The sequence below is a fragment of the Manihot esculenta genome, chromosome 8 (assembly GCF_001659605.2).
Source record: "Manihot esculenta cultivar AM560-2 chromosome 8, M.esculenta_v8, whole genome shotgun sequence".
Classification (NCBI taxonomy): domain Eukaryota; kingdom Viridiplantae; phylum Streptophyta; class Magnoliopsida; order Malpighiales; family Euphorbiaceae; genus Manihot; species Manihot esculenta.
Window position 1 is genome coordinate 35,550,360 of NC_035168.2, and position 19,631 is coordinate 35,569,990.

General features: G+C 33.2%; 2 protein-coding genes across 2 annotated transcripts; one reads left to right on the forward strand and one right to left on the reverse strand.

Moving 5' to 3' along the window:
* Nucleotides 1-7,602: 7,602 nt before the first annotated feature.
* On the forward strand, nt 7,603-10,520 carry LOC110621570 (receptor-like protein 9DC3). The gene has a single exon (XM_021765841.2). The coding sequence runs from the start codon at nt 7,913-7,915 to the stop codon at nt 10,487-10,489; it is 2,577 nt and encodes an 858-aa protein (XP_021621533.1). The 5' UTR covers nt 7,603-7,912; the 3' UTR covers nt 10,490-10,520.
* A 696-nt stretch (nt 10,521-11,216) lies between these two features.
* Nucleotides 11,217-14,096, reverse strand: LOC110621112 (malignant T-cell-amplified sequence 1 homolog). The gene is made up of 8 exons (XM_021765187.2): nt 13,982-14,096; nt 13,804-13,885; nt 13,660-13,727; nt 13,480-13,577; nt 12,777-12,913; nt 12,517-12,584; nt 11,792-11,855; nt 11,217-11,444 (listed from the first exon to the last, which is right to left on the reverse strand). The coding sequence occupies exons 1-8, from the start codon at nt 13,990-13,992 to the stop codon at nt 11,427-11,429; spliced, it is 546 nt and encodes a 181-aa protein (XP_021620879.1). The 5' UTR covers nt 13,993-14,096; the 3' UTR covers nt 11,217-11,426.
* Between the last annotated feature and the right edge of the window lie 5,535 nt (nt 14,097-19,631).

Below are 19,631 nucleotides of genomic sequence, written 5' to 3' on the forward strand. Positions count from 1 at the left end.
CATAGGAATCTTTTATCATATATTTCTTTCATTTATAATTTTTATTTATTTATTTTAATTATTTTAAAATTATTATTTATTTTTTAAAAATAATAATATATAAATTGATTATTGTAATTTTATTTATTTTGATTTTATTTTTAAAATTTTTTTAAAATATTATTTAATATTTAATAAAATTTAATATATTTTAAATAGATATAATTAAAAAGTTAATAAAAAAATTGTACGTGGGAATATTTATTCGTTGAAGTGGCAAGCAAACTAAATTAAAACAAACCTATAGATTATATTTATTTTAACTCAGTAAGGTTGTGCAAGTTTGGTTTTTTTTCAATTTACTTTTTATTTTTGATAAACATTTTTTATTATATTATACTAATATTTTTTATTCTGAATAACTAAAAAAATTCAAGTGTTTAAATAAAATAAAATCAACTACAATATTTGTTAGAAAAATTATCTGAAAGAGAAAATTCAAATTTAGTAAGGCAATTTGAAATTTATAATCACTTCTATGCTTCAGACCATATAATTTTGGTTGAAAGGTTGAAGGATTTTTTATATTACATAACAAATCGATCAAAATAAATTACGAATTGTTCTCACGAGATAGGTTCACATCATAAGGATTAGGTGAGTAGAAAATACAGTCCATCTCGAAAAAAAAAAGATTCAAACACCATAACACTTAGTATATCATCGAGACTCGCCATTCTCTCAAACAGGCGAATTTCAGTACGAAATTACTATTAACAGATACAATTCAGCATATATTCATTATACATATAATCGCGGAATTGCTAATTTATTAGCTGGCAATATTACTTATCAAACAGTCAGTCACATTATCGCTGAATTATCAAAAAATTCTATATTTATCACCACCTTCTTACAGTATAAAAAGAGAAGGATAATAGAGGTAAAGGTACGGTATTCTCTAATACTATTCAAACTCTATAATTCATTACATTCTCTCTATTTTTTAAGATACTGACTTGACTGTCAAAGTGGTTGCCGTAGACACTCACCACCGCCTCACATTCTCTTTCTTGCAGATTCTAACCAGTCACTGCATAGCCACATACCGGCTACGTCATCAATATAATCTCAGCAACATCATTTGATTCCGTTGTCAGGAATCCATTGAACTTTATCTAGTCATTTGGATTAAACTGGTCTCTTGTTTTTTTTTCCTTCTATAAAAGGAATTTTTTTCCTCTCTAATCTCTCAAAATGGTTGAAATCGTACATATGTCATTACGGGAGGGTCTGATAAGGGCAAAGGGGAAAATAAACGCATAGCAGAGGATGTCCTGTCTGTCCATCAGGAACTATGAATCAAGCAAGAGGTAAGGTTCGGTCCTGCGATAAAGTGATTGGATTCTTTTAAAATGACCCATTGATCGTTAAAATCCTTCTGAACTGGTACGAGGTAAGGTGGGTACTTATAGATACATGTAGTTCTATTAATCTCCTCATTTTAAATATTTTTAACAAGTTAGTTTTAGATAAACCATGAACCAAGTAAGAGGTAAGGTTTGGTCCTACGGACAAAGTGGTCAAATTATTTCAAAATGACCTGCTGGTCGTTAAGATCCTCCTGAATCGGTACGAGGTAAGGTGGGTACTTGTAAATACATGTAGTTCTGTTAATCTCCTCATATTAAATGTTTTTAATAAGTTAGGTTTAGATAAAATTAGTCTTGTCAGAGTTTTCTATCCTTTAGTGGGATTAGGAGATAAGATCGTGACAGTACTGGGTACCATCAACCTTCCTCTGGTATTGGGTGATGAGAAATATAGACGAGAGTTGTACGTGAAGTTTGTAATGGTAGATATCTCATTTGCGTATAATGTGATACTCAGCCGCCTAGTCCTAAACTACCACGGTATCGTATTAGCATGGGTACTATGTGTCTTAAGCTTCCAGCTCCATGGAGAATAGCAGTGGTCTGAGGCAATCTTAAATTAGCCAAAGAAGGTTACAGACACTCAGCAAAAAGTCTCGGAAAAATAATCATGCCCATCGACTTGCTAAAAAGCTAGAATTTCACGTAAAACCAAAACCAGTAGACCCGATAAAGGAGATCCAGATAGGGAAGGAGTAAAAAGAACAGTTCAGCATTGAAGTAACTGGCGAAACAAGGACTCATCTAGAAGAGTTGTTGAAGAGCCTAGTATCAACCTTCACTTGGTCCCTGAAGGATGTAATGGGGGTAGACCTGACTCTTATCACCCACAAGCTATCTATCGATAAGAACATCAAACCAGTCCAGCAAAAAAAAAGAAAGTTCGTACCAAAAAGACAACAAGTGATCAAAGAGGAGGTTGATAAGTTTTTTAGCATAGGATTGATAAAGGAAGTACAATATTCCACATGGCTGGCCAATGCGGTCTTAGTAAAGAAAGATAGCGAAAAGTGGAGAATGTGCGTGGACTTCACTGACCTAAATAAAACATGCTCAAAAGATCATTACTCATTTTCGTTCATTGACAGATTAGTGAACTCGACCTCAGGTCATGCGGTGGTCTCCTTCCTTGATGCCATCTCAGGATACCACCAAATCATGATGAATACTGAGGAAGTAGAGAAGATCGTGTTCATAACAGATGAAGAAGTTTACCCCTACAATGTAATCCCTTTTTATTTAAAAAATGAAAGAGCCACATACCAAAGGTTGGTGTCAAGAATCTTTAAGGACATGGTGGGATCAACCGTCGAAGTATAAGTAGACGACATGGTGGTAAAAAGCTGATCATTGGAATAACACTCGAAGGATATCCAGAGAGTATTTGATGTCCTGAACAATGCAGGCATAAAGCTGAACTAAGAAAAGTATACCTTCGGAGTAAAGGCTGGAAAGTTTCTAGGATATATCATCTTAGAAAGAGGCATAAAGGTGAATCATGAGATGATCAATGCTATCCAAAATATGGAAGTGCCCAAAACCATCAATGAAATACAGAGGTTAAATGGGTGAGTCACTGCTCTGGACCGATTCATATCATGCTCGATCAGAAGGTGTCTTCCGTTCTTTAAAACCTTAAAAGGCAAAGGTAAGTTTGAGTGGAGGGAAGAGTGTGCAGAGACATTTAAAAGTCTAAAAACCTTTTTATCATCTCTTCCGTTGCTAAGCCAGCCTATTGAAAGCGAAGTTTTGTTTCTATATTTATCTGTGATGTAGGAAACAATTTACTTGATGGTCATTCGTGAAAAGAATAGGGAACAAAGCTCAGTATATTATACAAGCCAAGTTTTGAAAGGAGCAGAGTTAAATGTAATACCCGGCTAAACCCTGGCATCGGAATTCCTATTTTCCGGTGGAATTTCGGATGTCGGAAACCTCTAGAAGGGTAAAATCATATTTTTCTAAAATGTTTTCATGTGTTTTAAGGTTTTAAGTAAGAAAGAAATTGAGTTTTTAAAAGAAAAGTACCTTGGAAGGAAATTCAGGTTCGGCCGCCGAACATGGTGCAGTTTAGGGAGCACCTTTGGCCCCTGAAGGTGGTCTGGCCAGCCACCTATAAAAAGCCTCATGTCCGAAAATGGGCGAGTTTTCTTCCCCATTTTTGGGCAAAGGTGAGTCCATGCCCTTCCATGGTTAGTTTTGATGTTTTCCTTCAAATCGTTCATGTTTTTTATGAGTTTTAACTTGGTTTTGAAGATTTTGAGCAAAGAATAAAGTTTTGAAGCTTGGAGACCCCGGAGCTCGATTTCTCCCATCTCCGAGTTTGGATCGCCTCTCCTCTCGATTTTCAAGAGGTAAGTGGAGATCCTACCTTTCTTTTATGTTTTATGTAAGTTTTGAGGGGTTTTAGAGAGTTTTAATGCATGATTAGCTTAGTTGTAAAAGGTTAGGGTTTATGTGAGTTATTGATGAAATGTATGTTTATTGTTTGTTATAATGTAATGTTGTTGGGGTATAGGTTAATTTTAATCCCCTAAATGCTTGAGGATGTGTTTTTGCATATTTCTTGCATAAGTTGGTTTGATTGGAAGGTTTGGTTAGCTGAATGAGGGAGAGAAGCTCGAGTTCTGCCATTCTGGAAGAACTCAGGTTCGGCAGCCGAAACCATGTTCGGCCGCCGAACCTGCCTGAGGAGGCAGTTTTGGCTGCCGAACCCTGCCCCCGAAATTTTGGACTTTCGGCTCTGGAGGAGACTTTCGGCCGCCGAACCTGCCGCCGAAGGTGACTGAGTTTCGGCTCTGGAGGGACTTTCGGCCGCTGAACCTGCCGCCGAAAGTGCCCTGTTCAGCCTTCCTTTGCATGCTTTCTATGATTGTTTTGTGTTGTTTTAGGGGATTTTTGGGGAGATGTTTAGAGTCGTGTTAGTGTATGTTTGGTCTCTCATTTGAGTCCACCTGTGTAGGTTCGGACCCAAGGAACCGAGGACCCCCGCAGTGAGATAGCTGCTTCAAAGTCAGCCTGAGGTGAGTAGAATGGATCTTTATATTTCAAAGCAAATAAATTTTGAGCATGTTCATGCATCACGAATGCCATGATATATACTAGGTTGTTTGCATTAGAAATCACGAATATGTTGCATTGCATATTATGATGATTAATGTGGATGGATGTTGGATGACCCATTAGTTCTCGATATGATATGATGACGATGATACGGTACGGAAGTCCAGTGAGGCCCATTCTACGCCACTGGCACCATTGGAATGTGTAGAGGGCTATTGGTGACAAGTCCATCCTTGATGTGGATTGTTTGTGATGTGATGCATTCCATGAAAGCATGTGTTTTAATATATATTGTTTTACTATTCTGCTCACTGGGCTTTAGTAGCTCACCCCTTTCCCTTAACCCCCAGGCTTGCAGGTCCGGGATAGACCAGGAGGTCAGCAAGAGTAAAGGTTCTATGGATGTAATAGTTAGATGTGGACATGAGAAAATAATGAAAGATAATGTAATGTAAAGTATTGTATTTTAATGTTATGAGGTTTAGTATTGTGTCTGGCCCTAATGTTATGTTAATTCCCTTTTGATACATGACCTATACGTAATGTTTTATTAATGTGATGTAAACCAAGCTTGATGTATGTAACGTAGACCCAGCTAGAGCATTTGATGAGGGCTCTAGGGTGGGGTTTTTATGTATTCAGTTTTAGTGCATGCACAGGTCAAGCTTGGTTGACGAAAAGTTTAAAGTTTTTATGTAAATGTATGATCGTGTATGGGATTTATCAGGTATGACAGGTTGTATGTTAGGCTTGCTACGGGTCCCGGCGACCTTAAGTCGATATGGACTCTAGCGCCAGTAGCGGTCCAATTTCGGGTCGTTACATTAAATTATCTTCCTTTTGCAAAATTAGCGTTTGCAGTACTCATGTCGGCCACAAAGTTACAATCATACTTCGAGTCACACACCATAGAAGTCAGAACTGATTACCCATCTGCAAAAGGTTTTGCATAGGCCAGAGTTATTAGGATAGTTATCCACTTGGGCAGTAATTTTATTGGCCGATGATATCAGGTATGTTCCAAGGAAGACCATGAAAGCCCAGGTACTAGTCGACTTTGTCACATAGATGACTCCACTATTAGAACCTTTAGAATCCTCTGAGGCAACCATAGAAGAATGGAAGGTTTGGGCAAATGAAAACAATTGATTTTTGGATACCATCAATCAGTATGTAGCAAAGCTCGCATTCAAAGCCACCAACAATATAGCTGAGTATGAGGGAGTAATAATGGCCTTAATAATCATCAAGGAGTTAAGTATCCAAAAATCAATTGTTTTCGGTGACTACAATCAGTTGTCAATAAGTGCTAAGGACAATTCAAAGTCCGAAAATCGAATCGCATCAAATATGAAGAAAAGGTCTGGTCTTTAATAGAAAAGGTTAAAGGTGAGCAAGGCAGCTGCGAAATTCGCTAGGTAGCCAGAGGCAAAATGAAGAGGCAGATCTTCTAGCCAAGATGACAGTAGTAGGAGAACAACACTTGATTCAACAATTTCAGTTCGAGGAGTTACACACTTCAGCAACGGAGATGGAAGATTCTTTCCTCATAGAAGAGGTGGAATCGTGGATGACGCCCTTATACAAATTCTTAACACAAGATGACTTTCCAGCCAATGAGTTATCAGCTAAACATGTAATAAGAAAGTCTTCTGAATACGCACTAATTGATGGTTAGTATACAGAAGGTCCTTGATACAGCTATGTTGCGATGTGTTATAGAGGAGGAAGGTTAGGAAATCCTAAAAGATATCCATGAAGGTGATTGCGGGAGCCATGAAGGAGCATGAATAATCACCTGGAAAGCATTCAGATAAGTGTACTATTTGCCAATGATAATGCAGGATGCGAAACAACTTGTTCAGAAGTGTCGGAGATACCAAGTACATGCAAACATCCCAAAGACCTCAGAAGAAATGCAAGCGGCCATTGGAAGTCCCTAGCCTTTCTTTCAGTGGGGATAAACATCCTTGGCTCATTCCCCAAGTTATTCAAGTCAAGGAAGTTTGTTATCGTAGCAGTAGATCACTTTAGAAAATGGGTGAAAACTGAGGTTGTATAGTCCATCACTACCTAACAAGCAATCTCGTTTGTCAATAAAAATATATTCACCCAATTCAAAATACCTAAAATAGTAATCATCGATAATGGAACTCAGTTTGCAAACAGGACCATATTACAAGGTATAAGCAGTTTTTGCTCTCAAAAGATAAACTTAATTTACAACTATCAAAGTGGTAAAGAAAATATGAAGTTTATTTGGTTAAAAATATTACATCTAAAAGACAATATTTAATGAGCTCCTTGCCTAGAGAGTGAGCAGTATTATTGGCCTTCCTTTATATCTTGGAGAAAGAAATCAAAGGAAACCCTTAGCAAGTTTTCATATATTTGCAATTAGGTTTTGAATACTCAATATTGTTGGAGCACTCTTGCAAGTATTAATAACTAAAATCGAGTCATTTTTCACCACAACTAAGAAAAGCCTTCAACTTTTGTTAACATCAAAATCTCCCAACATATTATATTTTGTAAAAGTAAGAGATCTATAATGAGATTTTACAAACGATAGCACTAGCGAAGGAGTTTGCCTTATGATCATGAACAATAGCAATAATAACTCTACAATTCTTCGTAGCAATATCAATATTTAATTTGATAAAAACTGTGGTGGTGTTCACCATTATAAAGGGTTTGAACGGTACAAATTAGAGATCAAATTAATGAGTAGCTATCATAAAAACGAGTCGCTTGAAAAATAAGATAAGATAGTCATGTCGGCTTGACTACCAACCTATTCTAGGGAAATGATAGAAAGCAACTCATATATATATATATATTAAAAAAAAAACTTGAGACAAATTGCAAATTTAGTATTCCTTTTATCCACCAGTAGATAGAACTCCATGCTAAGTCAAGGTTGCATAATTGCATATATAATTCCAAAAGAATATGTAACATATTATACTTTTATTAATTATATCAAAATTATTAATTCCACCTGAGATCTGCCTCCATTCTTGATCAACTTGTGGAAGGTATAATTTAAATATAAACTACTCTTTAAAAAAAAAAAAAACCTTAACATAGACTTTATTTAAAAAAAAAAAAGGGTTTGAGAGGACTTTGATTTTGTAAATTGCTAAATGCCATAATAATGAATGAGTTGCTCAATTTTATTGAAGTGTTGAAATAGACAAGTCAACTCATTATTTTGTCTTTAACAATCTGTTTGTATAATTTACGGGAGTGGAATAAAATAGAATGTAAAGATATAAACTAAATTAAGTGTGGAAATTCATAAGAAACAAACAAGTCATAACATGAAAATTCACTCACCAGATTATAAATAGCAACACTCATACATAATTTTCTTATCTCTAACTTTCAAATCTAGCATTCCTCTTCCATTTCCACTTCAAAATTTCTTCAACAAAATGGGGTTTCTGTTATGGCTTGCTCACTTTCTATGCTTCTTCTTGTTTCACTTTCATTTTCAAGCTTCTCCTTGTATATGTTTGTCTCTCAATTCTTCTTCTTCAGCAATGTTGTGCCAACAAGGCCAGAGTCTTGCCTTGCTCCAATTGAAGGATGCCTTATACATGATAAGTGCACCCTCTTCCAGCAATTCTCTTTCTCCCAAGACAGATTCCTGGAAACAAGGCACAGATTGCTGCAAGTGGGATGGTGTCTCTTGTGATAACACAACTGGTAATGTAATTAGCCTTGATCTTTCTTACAATGATTTTAACAACTCTCAACTCTCTTTCAATAATTTTAGTGATCAATTTCCATCTTCAATTGAAAATCTTCAGGAGCTCTCTTCATTGTATCTCTCTAATAGTAATTTTAATGGTCAAGTTCCATTTTCACTCGGAAATCTTAAGAAACTTACTGTATTAGATCTTTCTCATAACAATTTCAGTGGTCAAATTCCATCTTCATTTGAAAATCTTCAAGAGCTTTCTTCATTATACCTTTCTAATAACAATTTCAGTGGTCAAGTTCCATATTTTCTTGGAAATCTTAGCAAACTCACTATGTTGGACCTCTCTCATAACAATTTTAATGATGAAATTCCATCTTCATTTGGAAATCTTCAAGAGCTCTCTTCATTGTACCTTTCCACCAATAATTTCAATGGTCAAGTCCCATATTCATTTGGAAATCTTAAGAATCTCACCGTGTTAGACCTCTCTGATAACAATTTTAGTGGTCAAATTCCATCTTCTCTTGGAAATCTTCGGGATCTCTCTTCTTTATACCTAAATTTTAATAATTTCATTGGGCAAATTCCATCTTCACTTGAAAATCTTACGGAACTCTCCATGTTGGATCTCTCTCATAATAATTTGAGTGATCTAAATCCATCTTTTCTTGTAAATCTTAAGAATCTCACCTCATTGTACCTCAATTATAACAATTTCAGTGATCAAATTCCGCCGTCACTTGGAAGCCTTTCGCAACTCCGTAAATTGGACCTCTCTTATAATAATTTCAGCAGTCAGATTCCATCTTCTCTTGAAAACCTTAAGCAACTCACTTCCTTGTATCTCAATAATAACAATTTCAATGGTCAAATTCCATCATCACTTGGAAGCCTAATGCGACTATCAGCATTGGACGTCTCCTTCAACAATTTCAATGGCCAGATTCCTTCCTCATTTGCAAATCTTACACGGATTTATTATTTGAGAATGGGAAACAACAATCTCAACGGTCAAATTCCAGGTTCACTTTTTGAATATAATCAATTGACTTACATTGATTTGAGAAATAACAAATTTGAAGGTCCAATTCCAAATTCTGTTTTCAAACGTGCAAATTTAAGTGTTCTTATCTTTTCATCCAACAATCTGATCGGAGAAGTCCCTTCTACAATTTGCAATCTCAAGGTTCTCCAAATTATTGACTTGTCAAACAATAGTTTGAATGGCTTCATTCCACAATGCTTGGGAAATTTCACCAACAGCCTTTCAGTATTGCATTTGGGCATGAACAATTTCCACGGAACCATCCCTGAAGTGTTTTCAGTTGGCAACAGCTTGAGGTATTTGAACTTCAATGGCAACCAATTGCAGAAGACAATCCCATCATCCATCTCTAATTGCAAGGATCTGCAAATTTTAGATCTTGGCAACAATGTCATAAATGACACATTCCCCCATTTTTTGGGCACTCTTCCAAAGTTGCAAGTTCTAGTGCTGCAATCTAATAAGCTCCACGGTTTGGTGAATGATTCCTCTGCCAATTATTCGTTCTCAATGCTAAGAATTTTTGACCTTTCCAATAACATGTTCAGTGGACCTTTGCCTGCAGAGTATTTCAACAGTTTCAAAGCAATGATGAATTTTGATGTGAAAATGGGATACATGGGAGAGCCAAACATTGCTTATGATTATTCTGTGAGTCTGACAGTCAAAGGATTAGAGATTGTTTTGGTGAAAATCCAAACACTTCTGACAACCATTGATTTGTCAAGCAATGAATTCTCAGGGATAATCCCACAAACAATTGGAGGGCTTAAATCACTTAAGCTACTCAACTTATCACACAATCAACTCACAGGCAATATTCAACCATCACTGGGGGAATTATCCAATTTGGAGTCACTAGACCTCTCTTCAAATCTTCTTACTGGAAGGATTCCTGTACAATTAGCAGATTTGACATTTCTACAAGTATTTCGAGTTTCAGACAACAAACTTGAAGGACCCATACCTCAAGGAAATCAGTTCAACACATTTGATAGCAGTTCATATGAAGGAAACTTGGGATTGTGTGGATTTCCATTAGAAAAATGTGACAATGGGGAGAGGCAACAACAGCCAACAACATCAGAATCTGAGTCTGAGAATGGATTTGGATGGAAGCAAGTATTATTAGGGTATGGATGTGGAGTTTTATTTGGTATTACAATGGGTTATGTTGTATTTAAAACAAGAAGGCCTGCATGGTTTGTGATGATGGTTGAAGGGTATCAAAAGTCAAGAAGATACAAAAAAAATAATTAAACAACCGACTATTTGTCAATAAATATTTTAGCGATGAACTAATATCTGTTAACATTAGAGTTATTGGCAAAAAATCTAAATATCTGGACTAAAAATAATACCTTTTTATATACAAATTTTTTATTTTAATTTGTTTTTTAATATAAAATTTTATATTATAATAGAATTTAAATGTTAAAATAATTTAAATTTTAGATAGACAACCAATATAGTTGACTAATATAATTAAAGATTTTTAAGAAAAAAGTAAGGAAATTTGTAATTATAAAAGGTATGTAATGACATTTTCAGCTTACTAATATAAATAAATATATTAACTTTTTATTTTATTAAATAATAAAATATTAATTTTTACAAAATTAGTCAATTGGCTACATTTTAAATAAAATTTTGAAATTAAGTTATAATTGAGAAATATTAAAAATTTATTTATTTATTTATTTTTTATCATGAAACCTTTAGCCACATCTACAATAATAATAATTAAATATTAATATTCATGTCACACTAGCACCTCCTAAAAAGGGACAAAAAAACAAAAAGCTCTTTGATTTGGCAGCATGAAGAATAATCACTACTAAAAAGTGAAGTTAAATCATAACCAAATCAAATCTCTTCATCAATCTAAGCCAATCACATACATATGTTAACGGGATAGACATCCAGCATTTCACCAAATATTAGCACAACATCCACAAGAAAGGGAGTTAACTGAATTACAGGAAGAGGCATAAATAATAACCTGATTAATGGAACATCTTTGAGGTAAAAACAATATCTGTAATGTTTACATGGAAACAAAAAAGATAAACAACCGGGCAAAAATTTACAATCCTTTTTCCAACATCTAAAAGACACAGCTGCATTGCAAGCATGATGCCAATAAACTCACTCTGTTCTTGAAAGTAGATGTTACCACAGTTGCTCTTGCGAATCCTCAATCTAGACGCTCCATCTGCATGATGCAACAACTTAATCAATAATTTGGCATTTCCCACTACTACCAGTCCCATCATGTCAAATCAAAAGTGAACGCCCCTAAAAGGCAGCTACATCAGAAAAAGAACTAAAGTGTGACATGAAGATCTACAACACATCAAACCAAGCAACAGGATACGGATGTTTAATGTGCTTCCTCATGGGATACCATTACTACTTAACTATTTAAATTAATGAAGGATAAAATGTTAACTACAAGAATGCCTATTTTAGCAGCGAGTGCGATAGGTAGCACTAATGAATTGAATAACATAAAAACGGTAAGTTGATAACATTGTAATACAAGATTTGACAAGGACCTACCTTCCAAAGACCATCATTGAGATAATGCATGTTGTCCACCCCAATCCCTTTGTTAATTGCTTTTCTGTAAACAGAGAATTATGCTACTTCATCACATCAGTCAATCAAAACATTAAGGGGAAAAATAATGAACTCATAACTACTTGTCCCTTCTCCATGTTTTATTTTGTGAACATTAGCAACAAGAAACTCAAAATACAGCTCTGACATATGAAGAACACAATGCTCAAACCGAGCTTCCCCTCCTATTCTATTACGTCATATGAGATGCAATAATGACCAACTGCATTGCAATTGTTCACAGCATGATCAACATAATTACCAGTTAAATTTTACTGGGGATAACTAACGCTCAACATTCAGATGGCAAAGATCTAATGGCGTTACCATATTAGAGATACATTTTGATGAAATGCCACTCCTACAGTTATTTGTTTTTGCCAACATCCCACAGCCATTTAGCAAAATAATTATGTACACACAAAGTTAGGCAACATTGTCAATTTCGAATATCATGATCCAATAAGAGGATGTATTTAGTGTAACAACAAAGTTACTTCATTTGTGACCTAGAGATCACAGTTCAAGCCACGGAAATAGACATTCTGCAAAGCAAGAATAATGCTATGCAATATATACATCAACCCTCCCGGAACCCACAAGTGTAGGATGCTTCATTCACTGAGCAACCCATTTTAGATCCAATAAGTTGGGTAATAACTTACATGTCTTTTGCTGACATTTTTGTGAAGCCAATTGCAAGCGCATGTTCTTTTCCTTCAGCCATTATGGCCTAAGAGTATCCAAATTTCAAATTACAAATCAGAAATAAATATAAATATTTATGGTTTAAGGAAAAGAGAAAACTGCAAAAACTACTTGGGCAACAAATCAAAAGGAAAAAATGAAACCCCTCAAAATATGAAAATAATTCATCAATGAATAAATATCCTAAGCACAACATAATACAATTCACATTTCATACCACAGGAGTTTCTGCCTCCACTTCTTCATCCAAAGCACCACCTGGCGATGTAAGTCCAGGACACATTATGTTTGCACCAGCAAGGACAAATCTTATTGCACCCCTGTCTACTTGTAACTTTTTCATTATGTTTGGATCTGCAAAACCAGCAGTTTATAACAATAGATATTGTGGGCGCTAAAATTCAGAAGAATATTAACTACCTAAAGAGAACAACATTAAAAAGTTCTTTAGAATAAATAATAATAGATTGAAGAACATAAAAGTGATGAACCTGTAAGTGTTTTGTATCTTAAAATCCCATAAACCCAAAGTATAGAGACTAACAGTGTAGTCTGACACTCAACTGAAGAAGAAATGCATGACTACAACAATAATATGCCACCATATATTTACTCTTTTATATCACTAATCCTGGATGATAGTGTACAAAAGAGAAGTTCATCAGCACCAAACTCCTACCAGTAGAGAAGTATAATTGAGAAAGGCACACATCACCATGTCAAGTAAGAAAAGTGATCCATGCTTTGCAGGTGCAATTTATTACTCAAATCTTGAACAAAAATTTTCTGCCCTATCCCGGAACATTATAAAAACTATACACCACAGGACAATTGTCTAATAGTTTTCCCTTATCATCCAACTGGAACTGTTAACAAAATGCATGCGATAAAGTTATAATTTTGGCAACGATGTATATTACATTGATGAAGAAGTCGTAGGGTAGGCATGTAAGGCCCATCACGAACATTGAAAAACAGGGGGACACTGTTTACCATCACCAGATTCAGATGATTCTGACTGCACAGAAACGAAATAATGAATAAAAAATCAGGAGATTAACAAATCAATTGCACAAAAAGAAAAAGAGTATTAACCAGACCATTTAGCAACAATCAAAGGGGACTTCTTTGGAAGCAAATCATCCAAAACAGGTTCCAATCCTGGGTACTGCACTAGAAGTGAAATTTTTTGCATCAAATTAAATGTACCCAAGATGAAAGAAATTAGAGTAAGAAATCCTAACCTCATCTGCAATACTCTGTCGAATTTTTCGCTGCACAGACGCTTTCACTTGGTTCTGTGAGGATACATCTTCATATGAAAACCTAACAAGCTTTAAATAGTTAAAAGCATGCCCATGTCTAGGGTACAGCAATTCAAAATCGTAAATCAGAAGCCTAAATTGTTCAGAGATTACTTACTTTTTGAACATTTTGGAAGTGAAGAAGAATAAGCGGACTGAGGGTTTGGATCGATCTATAAACCTTATGTTCCAATTTCGTAGCTTTGAGCTCTTTCTGCAGAAATTGGCTTGTAGGCGCACGTTAGCCCTGCGTACAGATTAAGCCGAACACAGTTTGGGCTGAATTTTGGGCCTATACTCTAAAATGGGCCGGGTCCCATAGTTTTATTTGTTATATGGGATGTTTCGGGGGATTTCGGCCCGTTAAATATTGGGTCAACATTGGTTATTTCAAATTCAATTGTTTAATTTCTTAATTTGCTTTCCCTTTTTATTTTTATTTTTATTTTTTGAGCTGACTTATTAAAATTTGTCAATTTAATTAATTTAACACTCAATTAATAGTTTTGCACTTTATGCCTATTTAAAGAAAAAATTATTTTACGGCTCTATGGCTCTCGGGTGTGGTCAGAGGTGTGGTCACTAGCTTTAAGACTTTCTCTATGGCTCTCGGGCAAACTACTGTGTTCAATAATAACAATGGCTTCCCACACGTTATGTTGCGTTCGATGAGGACGAATTCCAAGTGGGACTGAATGCTAATTGTAAAATTTTACGTGGCCGTGAAGCATAACAAACAGACAAAGCATGTTTCTTTTTTCTTTTTCAGTTCTCTAATTTGGGAGCTTGAATTGTCGGTACTACACCCAAGTTCTTGGCTCCAACAGAAATTTACTCATTAATATCTGGGGTTGATCTCATAGATATGGCTGCACAGCTTGAAAAAAGTATATATGGCTAAAGTTGATACATGATAGAACAGTAAGTGATCCCTTTTTGAAAGTAGACCCTGAAAAGAAATGCAGAGAAATGGGACAGAAAATTCTTGTCAATATTAAGATGTCCAAATACCCAATTAGCAAAACGTTAATTTCATTACTATATGATATCGCGCGAATAATTTCCTTCGTACAACAATGTAGAAGTAATACAAAGTTGGGAGACATATCATGAGCGAGACAAGAGATAGTGCTGTGACTGTAACTGTGTAATAAAGGTTGAAGCATTTTGAAGGTGACTCGTGAATCATTTAACCTACAATTTGCCACTCTCCTTTGGACCACAGTGCATGGATTTGCATGCATGTACACTCCACCATGCGAGTTCCCTTTCTAGTCAATTTGACCTTCGACTTTTCCTTAAAAGTAGTACAATAAATTCCATTCTTTTCTATTCTATTCATTTATGCCTCTGCTTACTTTTAACTGTAAAGTGCCACTCTTGGAAAGATCATACAACTTTGAAATAGAGATGACGAATCTCCAGTCGTCTGATGAGCTTGTTCTATCTCTGACATTGAATCCTTAATGAGACAGCCTGACAGGGGCGGGATTGCAAAATCTAGCCTTTCTCATGCCATTGGCCGTTGCCATTATCTGCTCTTGGAAGAATGGCAACCCACCTAAAAAGATAAGGTTTTTACAGAAGTAAATCTTTGTATGATTACGGTTTTGGGATTTGGATTAATCACTTTGAAGTGTTCGGATATTTTAAGAAAATTAGGAGAAAAGAAAGGTAATAGCCATGCATGACGAAGAAAGCATGCATGATTAATATAGACATTGAAATGTCGGTTTCTTTCTTTCTTTCTTTCTTTCTTTCTTTTCTTTCCCTTGAAAGAAATTTCCATTAGCTATAGGATTAGTTAGGATTAGTGGGGCTGGAAATGCTAAGGGAATCTTGGCAGCAAAAATATTTTCATCTGAAAAAAGTTAATTTATTTAAAAAAAAATAAACTATCAATCATATCAACCCTATGAAATATCAACTATTAAATTATCCTATAATTGAGGATTGATTACCTTTTGGAGTTCACCAATGGACATGTATAGGGGAAATGATTGTGTGTTTTGACAGTGTCGGAGCCAGGAGCTTCCCTTTGGTAGGGTACCGGTTGCGCGCGTCACCACCGGATGCGCCGCTGCGGCACCTTCATCCCCCTTCAAAGCATTTTTTGGTCGCCGGTACGGCACGTGCCCCTTGCCGTACCTTCTCTCCACCCCTAGTTTTGAGCTTTGAATTAAAGGATATAACTAAAAGAAGATAATTAAAATGTTGGTTCTTTGATTTGTGGGGAGAAGCTGATTTGATGATAAAGATTTAAAGCTACATATTACGCAACTCAAGGCAAAGATTTTGCTATGTGTATGTGTTTTTGCACATTAAATATACATATAATGCCACAACGCCTTTTAATAATAAGGCTTTAACAAAAGCCACTTCTAAAGTAATTTATCTTCCCATGCACATAATGGAATGGTCAAAAAAAAAAGTTTTTTAGAGGATATTTTATTTTAAGGTTCTTTTTAATAAATTATCAAAATTAATTTAAATTTATGTCTTTAGTAATAATTGACTTTGTGATTAATATATTATGATGTTCTGAGATCCATAGAGAATAGAGTTTATTCTTGTGTGTAAACTTGGCCTAGAGAGATTAGATATTTCCCTTTATTCTTTTTTTTTTATTTTTTAGTGATGCATAACCGTTATCATGATACAATATCATTTGTTTTTGTCAAACAGATCCGTACGTATGGATATACCAGTGTATTTATCTCTATCGAGCGGCCATTTAATTTTCCTCTGGCGTGTATGCTGATAAGGCTGTGAAGTAGCTGGACCTGCTCTCCTACCTCCTATCACATTACTGAACTAGACTTTTTTCTGATAAATTCAAGTATAGGGTCAATCCGGCCTATTTTAATCCTAAACTGTATAGCATCAGTCCGGTCTACTTTAATCTTAAGTTGGATATCGAGATAATGGATCCAACTATTCGAGTTTTGGCCTATTTCTTTCTCTAGAGTACAATCTCTGCTCCAATACTAAAAGTATTATATAATATTTTTTACTTTCAGCTTTATAGCTTACAATAAACTCTTTTGATTTTAAATAAATACACTAATTTATTGTTTATTTTAAAATATCTCAATTAAATGTTATTATATTTTTTAAAATTAAATTCTTTAATTTTTTCTAAAAATTATTAATTAGTTTATTTTAATTTTAATTAAATAGATTAAATAATATATATATATATATATATTTAAAATTATAGTCACTAAATATTATATATAATTAAAATTATAAAAATTAAATAATATAAATATTTAAAAATGAAAATCACTAAAGGGTTGTTAATAAAATAATTAAAAAGTTAAATTTTATAAAATATAAATACATTTTTTATTTTAAAATAGATACAAATTAATAAATTTCTTAAGAATGTAAGAATAATGAATATTAATTATTATTATTATTATTATTATTATTATTATTATTATTATTATTATTACTACTACAACAAGAAGTTAGACTTATATCATTTATTTATTAATACCTAGTAATGACAATGTTTGAAAATTCAAAAGAGAAGATGCATAAGTTTTTCCTATAAAAAGAATGATTATTATTAAATAATTTAAATAATGGATTTATTTAATTTTACTTTTAATATATGTTGCATTTTAATATAATAAAAAAAGTTAGCTTTATTGTGCATTATGCAGAATTTTTTTTTTACTATGATTAATTAGTGGGATATCTGTACGTAAAGGATTTCTATTAGACTATTACTGATCCATCCTTTTTTTTTTTTCACTTTTGGTTATTGAAAGTGTTAATTGTATACTTTATTAATTTTTTATTTAGTTATATATAATAAATTTTTGTACTTTTTTATTATTTAATTTTTTTTTTAACTTTTTCCATCTTTTTGTATTATAAAGGGAAAACATACTAAATAATTCACTTATATATGTTAATTTAATATCTCTACTTTTTATTATACAAGTCCACATTTGATTGTCTATATACTTTAAAGAAAACTAAATAATAAATTTTTTTTGTAAATATAAATAAAGAAGCTCAAATTTAAATTATATCCTTATTATTTTAAAAAAAAAAACTTATTTTTCCTAAAAAAACTAGAAAACCCAAGTAGAATGGAAATTTTATCCTTCATATTTTTTCAAGAATGGGATCTAATAGAAACTTAACCTCTATTTGTTTATGGAAAAAAAAATTATATTTAGAAAATATTTTTATGAGAAATATTTTTTAACAAAATAATTTATTTTTTATTATTTAATTTTAATTTAAAATCTTAGTATTTAAAATAATTTTCTTTTTTAAAAAAAATGATCATAAAAATATTTGTTATTGATTAAATTTTTTAAATGCTCCGTAAATAAAAAAATATGTATGAATATTTTCCGTAAAAAATAAAGGGTTAAACTCGAAAGTTTACAGTGTTGAATACAATTCTACTAAAAATAATTAAAAGTATTAATTCTATTAGTTTCTAATTGGAATCCAAACAAACTTCTGAACTTCAATCTTTCATTAGCTTATTGGTCAAATAATATATTCATCTTCGTATTCTCTAATAATATGGGAATTTAACATTGAAAATACTATACCAAGAAACTGAATCTTCTTTGTGGATTTATATATCATGAAACCTAACTACGAATATTAAGCTCACATATCACAGGATTTAAAAGCGGAGGTGATTAGTATTCGATTCAAATTGAAAAAATCAATGGAACTAAATTAATTTAAAATTTCGATTTAATTTTTTATTCATTTCGATTCATTTTTATTTTTAATTTCAGTTATTTCAGTTCGATTCAGTTTTAATCAAAAAAAAATTTAAAAATCAAATCAAATGGATTAGTAATAATAATATATTATTTTCAATAAAATAAAGAGATTAGATAATGTTAAAAATTAAAATATTCTAATTAAATTTTAAAATACTAAAAATAAAGTATAAAAATAAAAAAAATTATTAAAAATTCAAATGGATTAAATTGAACTGAATCGAATCGAATCATACTGATTTGATTTAATTCAGTTTCTAATCAAAATTGATTTATTTCAACTTTTATAAATACTAAAATTTTGATTTTCAGTTTATTCAATTCAATTTGGTTTTCAACTGAACGACCAATGCTCACCCAATTTAAAAGTACATCTAACTATACATATACACTATCTACTCACCATAGCCAAGGATTTAGGGAACATCAAAATCTACCATGAATATCGGTTTTAAAGGGAAAGATTCAGTGGAACCTGATTCATCAGTGCCCACCAATGTATTTCATTTATAAAGGCAAGCATATGGGTAGTTCAGATTCTTACAGCTGATCAGTAGTTCTCATCAATCATATATATATATAAAGCGATGCACACAGAAGATGCAGATCCCTTGAAAATACTGGCCTGGCCGGCTTAAATGTAAATGTAAATTAAGAACAGCCTCATAGGTTCTTCGAAGAATCTGATGTAAATTAGTTAATTAGCAGAAGTTCCAACCAAGACAGTAATTAGACTGAAACAGAATATTTCTGGAGCCAAGTGACGAAAAATGTAAACTTTATGGTCCACAGTATAATTTTAAAATAGTTTATATCTGCTTTAAATATTATAATTGAATTATTTATGTGGGTACTTACTCATCGTCCATAGATGTTTCGCCTAACTACGCACGATCATCACTGAGATCAAAACTCCATGCATCTATTGTTTATATCCCGCAAATGCTGGACACCATTTATATATAAACAATAAAAAAATATTTATAATAATATAATGAGAAA